The following is a 6574-nucleotide window of genomic DNA, read 5'->3' as shown; positions in this document are numbered from 1 at the left end:
TGGGACAGCAGATCTGAAGAGGAAGAGGAAGAAACTTTCCCCTACTGTGTTTGGCCAGAGAGGGAGCCGATAAGTCATCCTGGACTAGAGGACAGTTAGAAGCAGAGTCATACTTCCAAAGGTGATTTCAGTTTTCTTTTCCATTTTGTGTGTTTTCATTTTGTGACAGCAGAAGTATTCGGTGTCTTTTATGGAAACTCCCCCAGTCCTGGCAGGGGGCGGACACTTCCTCTGCTGCCCTGGCTCCCTATAAAAGGTCTGCCTGAGCTGCAAAGCACCCCTGCAGAGGATCCTGAGACAACACATGCCTCTCCCACAGCCTCTGCCTCGGGGTACCATGAAGATCTCCGCAGCTGCCCTCACCGTCATCCTCACTGCGGCCGCCCTCTGCACCCCCGCGCCTGCCTCCCCATGTAAGTCCAGCATTTTGACCACCACAGCCCCACTCTGCCTCGATGCCACCCCATCCTGCCCCCGAGACCTCCCCTTATTTTCAATCCTCCTGTGTATGCTGTTGTGCATTCTTACGGATCCTTGACACGGTTACCCTGTCATCGCTGTTAGATGTCTTATGTATTTCAGCAAGACCCTCTGAGGAACTTTTCTGTGTCTTGAAAGACTATACCATGAACACTGCAGGCACTCCTCACGTGTGTACATCAGAAGGCTAACCTTTGAAAGATGACTTACTCATATCTGTCCCCAGCATGGTTTCTAAGAAATGTGTAATACTGTTTTGGGTGTGATAGTCTTTTATTTCATAGTGAGAAAAGAAATGGGGCTTGTAAAAAATAAATGAGTTAAAGTGAACTAAGTGCCTGCCATGGGTCAGGCACTATGCAGGTTAATGTGCCATCCATCCGGTTTAATACAACTAGACTATCAGTGGTTGCTCTTGTGTCGCAGTGCGAAACAGAGGCCCAAGGACACTGAGATTCTTAACGAAGGGTGCACACTGCTAGAATTGTGGACATTGGTATTCCAAAAGCCGTATCCGACCAGGAAGCTAAGCTCTGCTACAGGCTGACTACTATGCCGCTCAGCAGCATCTCGAATTAACTAACCACCAAGAGCTTCTCTGTTCAGAGCCCTTCACTACAGGCCAGCCAGGTCCCAGGATACTATGTACACTTACAGGCCCCACTTAGGATTGCCACTAAGTTATGGAACCTCAACTTCCGATGCTTCCCTATAACTCATCCTACGCCTCAAAGACACCAAGCTTTGAATCCACTAGGGGAGCTCTGAAAGCACGAGGCTAAAGGCAGAAGGTGCACAGTGAGGAGAGGGATCCCAGCAGGGGCTTACAGGCTTCTGTTGAACTCTCCACTGTGGCGACTGTATCCTCTGAGCCATTTCTGCCGAGGTAGACTACAACAGTCATCGTTTTTAAGATAAACCATGTAAAGAGCCCAGCATAGCTGGCAATGAGTAAAAGATTTCCCTTCCTTCTCCCAGATGGCTCAGACACCACTCCATGCTGCTTCGCCTACCTCTCCCTGGCGCTGCCTCGGGCCCATGTCAAGGAATATTTTTACACCAGCAGCAAGTGTTCCAACCTTGCAGTCGTGTGAGTCTCAGCCCCGGGGGGGTTCCTCTTTGGGGTATAGAAGCCATCCCACACCCCCTCCGTGATCCTTCTCAGGGGTGCCCCCTCTCATTCCCACTCACCCTCTAGGCTCCTCTAATAGCTATGGTTCCTCATCTCCAGCTCAGAGTCTCCAACTGTAACCTTAAAGGCCTAGAAGAAGGTAGCCTTAGAGCGGTGGTTCTCAATCTGTGGGTCAGGACCCCCTTGGCAACTCTCTATCTTCAAAAATATTTACATTACAATTCATAACAGTAACATTCCAGTATGAAATAGTAACAAAAATAATTTTATGGTTGGGGGGCGTCACCACAACATAAGGAACTGTATTAAAGGGTTGCAGCATTAGGAAGCTTGAGAAACCAGAGCCTTAGAGGATCCTGCCTGTAGAGACACACACAGTTGTTAGCACACCAGCCTTTGCCTAATCCTCTGAGGAACTAGGGAGGATGGATCGAGGTTCAGTTCCCTAACTTCAATCAAGTAAATAAAATCTAAAAACTTATCCATTTAAGAAGTTATAATGAGCCGGGCAGTGATGGCACATGCCTTTAATCCCAGCACTTGGGAGGCAGAGGCAGGTGGATCTCTGAGTTCAAGGCCAGCCTGGTCTACAAAGTGAGTTCCAGGTCAGCCAGAGCTACACAGAGAAACCCTGGCTCGAAAAACCAAAAAAAAAAAAAAAAAAAAAAAAAAAAAAAAAAAAAAAAAAAAAAGAAGAAGAAGAAGAAGTTATAATGAAACTGAGCTTTAAATATGCAAATGGATAGATTTGGGAAAATATAGTAATCCCTACTACACAGAGAGTGCTCACTGGCATGTTGTGTCTATGTGCACTGCCTCTAAATCGTGCACAGCCCTGGTCGGCATGCACAATTCTCTCCACGTAATGAAACAGATTCAGAGGCATTTGCTGCCCTACTCAAAGCTGCACAGTATGTGAAGGATGCGGTCTGTTTCTGGACCTACTTCCTGTTATAAAATATAAAAATTAGTGACAATAAGCTTAAGAAGTTTAAGGTGATAACAACTTACAGAATGAAAATGGAGAGTTGGAGAAATGGTTCAGTAGTTAAGAGCATTTGTTGCAGCCAGGCAGTGGTGGTGCACACCTTTAATCCCAGCACTTGGGAGGCAGAGGCAGGCAGATTTCTGAGTTCAAGACCAGCCTGGTCTACAGAGTGAGTTCCAGGACAGCCAGGGCTATACAGAGAAACTCTGCTCAAAAAACAAAACAAAACAAAACAAAACAAAAACAAAAACAAAAAAAACAGCATTTGTTGCTCTTGCAGAGGATTCAGATTCAATTCCCAAATTCCCAAAATCCACATGATGGCTCACAATTATCTGTAACTCCAGTTCCAGGGGATCCAATACCCTCTTCTGACTTCCTCAGGCACACATGTGGTGCACAAACACATGCAGATGAATACTCATATACATAAATGTAAAAAAGAAAAAGAAATCACAAAGTTTCCAGTAAAAGACTGAAGAGTTTTAATTCAAAAACTTTTTGTAGCCCTGGCAAGGATGGGCTTCAGTCCTGGTAAATCACTGAAAATATAATATTACTACTTAATATTACTACATTCAGCTCTAAAGTAAGACTTTTTAAAGAAAATCCTTCCTTGAGCACCTATCATGAGCCGGCAGAGATGAATAAAATTGTGATCCTTGGCTATGGAGATTTCATCTAGTGAGAGTGATAAGCTGGACACAGAATGACTACAGCACCCTATAAAACCTTACTAGAGGAGAGGAGGGGTGTGACCAGCTTCAGGGGGGAGGCAGGTGATTCAGAGGTGATTACTGTAAAAAGATGCTGTTGGTGGTGAGATTAGGAGTAGAGAAGTGTGTGTGACATGGGTGTCTCTGAGAACACACTCACGGGCTTCTACTCTGGTTTGTAGGGCCATGTGTAGGAAAGCAGAGGGCACCTCGAGTGTCAGGAAACTGAAGTAAAACATAGAGCTGGCAAGAGTAAAATGACCAGGTACAGGCAAAGTCAAGGAGGGGGTCTGGAGGCAGTTGAAGTCACCCACGTGGGTAGTACTGTCAGCAGAGTGGTACCAGGAGGCAAGATGATACAAGAGTCAGGAGCATTGGAGGATGAACCAGCCAGAGTAAGGGAACTGTGGTCAGGAGCAAGGATAGAAGAGAGACAGATGCTGAGGTTTCCGTTCAGGGATGGAGAGGTGGGCAGGTGTGCAGGTCTGGAGAGCAAACTGTATCAAGGGGAAGGAGCCAAGCAAAGTTCCCACAAGACAATCCACGGATGCCAGATGGGGTGAAAGCCAAGGGCTGAGGACAGATCCGAGAACTGTCAATAAAAAGAGGCTGGGCCACAGTGTCTTGGTCATCTTTCACTACACCTTAGCTACACAGCGGGTCTGCCACGTTAGAAGACTAGTTATGTCGCTTGGTAAACTGGAGCCCCTCAGCCCCTCTGAGGTAGTTCCAAAAGAGGATAATTAAGGCATTTCTTTCACTAGGTCACAGAAAAAGTAATAAGCAATTAGACCACCCCCTAGCACATATGGGTATAAGGAAATAACCTACTATTGTCATTATCTAAGTGTGTGTGTGTATGTGTGTATGTGTGTGCGCGTGCACGCGCACGCTCGCATGCGCATGAATGTGGTAATAATGTGGTAATAATGAATAAATGCGATTCATGCATCCACTCTTTCATTCAATATTCACCAAGCATCAACTCTATGCAGGCCTGGGGCCAGAGACTGGAAAAAGGAGAAGGTAAAGGGGGCCATGTCTTTGAGGACACCTGCTCTTAAGAGACAGGTGGAAGGGGAAGTCAGATGATGAACAGAGAGCCCCAAAAATGGAGGAAGGAAGGAGAGACTTAGCAAAGCAGGTTTGTTCTTTGGTATCACATACAACATAAAGGAGAAGGAAATGGAGGCCTGAGCAATCTTGATAGCTGGAGTTGGTATCTTAGCCTCTTGACTCCCTGGCTGCATGCTTAGAGTGCTAAGAGCAGCAACTAGGCAGTCTTAGAGTTCCCTCTTAATTTCCTCAACCCTACTGATGTAAGTAAACCAATACTCAACTTCTTTAAATTCGTCAGTCAGCATAAGGCCTGGAGCAAGGAAGGGGCCAAGACAAGACAGCGCTTGGCCCGCTCAATGCTGGGTTCCAAATTCGTGTCTATTTGTAAGGAGTTAACATAAATGGAACTCTGCCTGTAGCTCAGTGCCTTTAGTTCCAAAGGAGAAGAATTATCCTCTAAAAGGAAGAAAACAATATGGAGCTATAAAAATGCCCTACCCAACTCTTATAACCTTTATGCTTTTCAGTCCCCGTATACCAAATGCTGCCCTGATGCCAACCTTTCTCTCTCCTGCAGCTTTGTCACTCGAAGGAACCGTCAAGTGTGTGCCAACCCAGAGAAGAAGTGGGTTCAAGAATACATCAACTACTTGGAGATGAGCTAAAATAGAGGGTTTCTTGATTCTGATCCTGTATAACTTACCTGGCATTGCTTGTTCTAATCATAACCAGCTTGGGGATGCCACCCAGAAACCCCCTACTCCCACTCATTCCTGGGGCAATGGGTATCTCAGCTGTTCACAGGCTCTGCACAGCAAACCCAAGAAATCAGCATTTCATAAAATTTCTGATGCAAGGACAAAGCTGGCTCCTAGTGTGACTTCTTCCTAGGAAACCGTCTTTCCCACAAGTAGTAAGCATGCAGACATCCAGGCACATACCTGGTATCAACACCACACTTAGGAGGGATGGCTTGTGTAGTTAGCATAGACAGGCAAAGCTCGTAAAGTAACCAGTGATTTACCCACTAGGGTTGAAGTCTAAGCACCATGATGTAAGTCAACCTGTAAGTCTCCAAGGATTTATCTGGATCCTCGCCATGACACCTTCTTGCTTCCTCAGGCTTTAACTGACCCCTCTACCTTAGCCTGTCCTATACCTTATCTCCAGAGGGTTCCTTTAACACTATCATTCCCCAAAGAACAGGACTTAAGGGCAATTTCAGAGGCCTATAACTATACCAACTGTACCAGCACTTTTGAAAGGGAGTGGTCCATCTTTCTCCCACCTATGTGTCCCTTCAGGTGAACGTTACAAACACCAGTCATAGCTGTAGGTACTATTAGTTGAGTGCAATGTGCCAAGCACTGGCTCAGTCCCTCACATTCAAAGATGGGCACTAATATTAGCTCTACTTACAGTATGAACATGCTTTCCTTTTTAAATCATGTGTGTGTGAGACAGCCAAATAAGACACACACACACACACACACACACACACACACACACACATACACAGGAAGACATTCGGACATATAGGCATGGCGCAAATGTGGAGGTCAGAAGAGAAGGTTCCATCTTCTTCCTTCCTTCTCACTGGGATGGAGCTCAGGTAGGGAGGCTTGCTCGGCAAAATATTTACTCACTGAGCCATCTCACCAGCCCAACATCAGGAAAATTCAAGGTAAGTTGGAAATTATTTGTCCAACAAAAGAAAAACAAGTTTAAAGTTAAGTTTTAAAACCCACTAGATCTAATACAAATTGCCTATGGCTTGCCATCTTCAATTGTCAAATTTTAAACTTATAAAACTTTTCAAACAAATTTTTAACATCCTCCCTTTCCTCTAGTATATACATTTTTTCTGAGCCATCTAAAACTGCATTTACAATACCACTCCTCCCCTAAGGGTCTCAGTATTATCTACCAATGACAAGAACATTCTACATAACCACAAAGTGAGAAACAGGAAACAAAGACATTATTATTTTCTAATAAACAATTGTCAAATATACATTGTTACATCCCCACTGGCCCAATGATGCCCTCTATGAATGTGTTTTATCAGGAATCTGATTCTGTCAACACACCCAATTAAGTGGAATGTCTTTTTAGTGTTATTAAAACAAAACAAAACAAGAAAGCAAAAAAGTATCTCTTTGTGAAGTCAGGGCTGTCCTAGAACTGGCTGTGTAGATC

General features: G+C 44.9%; 1 protein-coding gene across 1 annotated transcript; it reads left to right on the top strand.

Moving 5' to 3' along the window:
• The first annotated feature begins 274 nt into the window (after positions 1-274).
• Ccl5 (C-C motif chemokine ligand 5) lies at positions 275-5238 on the top strand. The gene is made up of 3 exons (XM_031352344.1): positions 275-413; positions 1459-1570; positions 4953-5238. The coding sequence occupies exons 1-3, from the start codon at positions 305-307 to the stop codon at positions 5038-5040; spliced, it is 309 nt and encodes a 102-aa protein (XP_031208204.1). The 5' UTR covers positions 275-304; the 3' UTR covers positions 5041-5238.
• Positions 5239-6574: the final 1336 nt, after the last annotated feature.

The sequence above is a fragment of the Mastomys coucha genome, unplaced genomic scaffold (assembly GCF_008632895.1).
Source record: "Mastomys coucha isolate ucsf_1 unplaced genomic scaffold, UCSF_Mcou_1 pScaffold5, whole genome shotgun sequence".
Classification (NCBI taxonomy): domain Eukaryota; kingdom Metazoa; phylum Chordata; class Mammalia; order Rodentia; family Muridae; genus Mastomys; species Mastomys coucha.
This window is presented reverse-complemented; position numbering and strand designations above follow the sequence as displayed.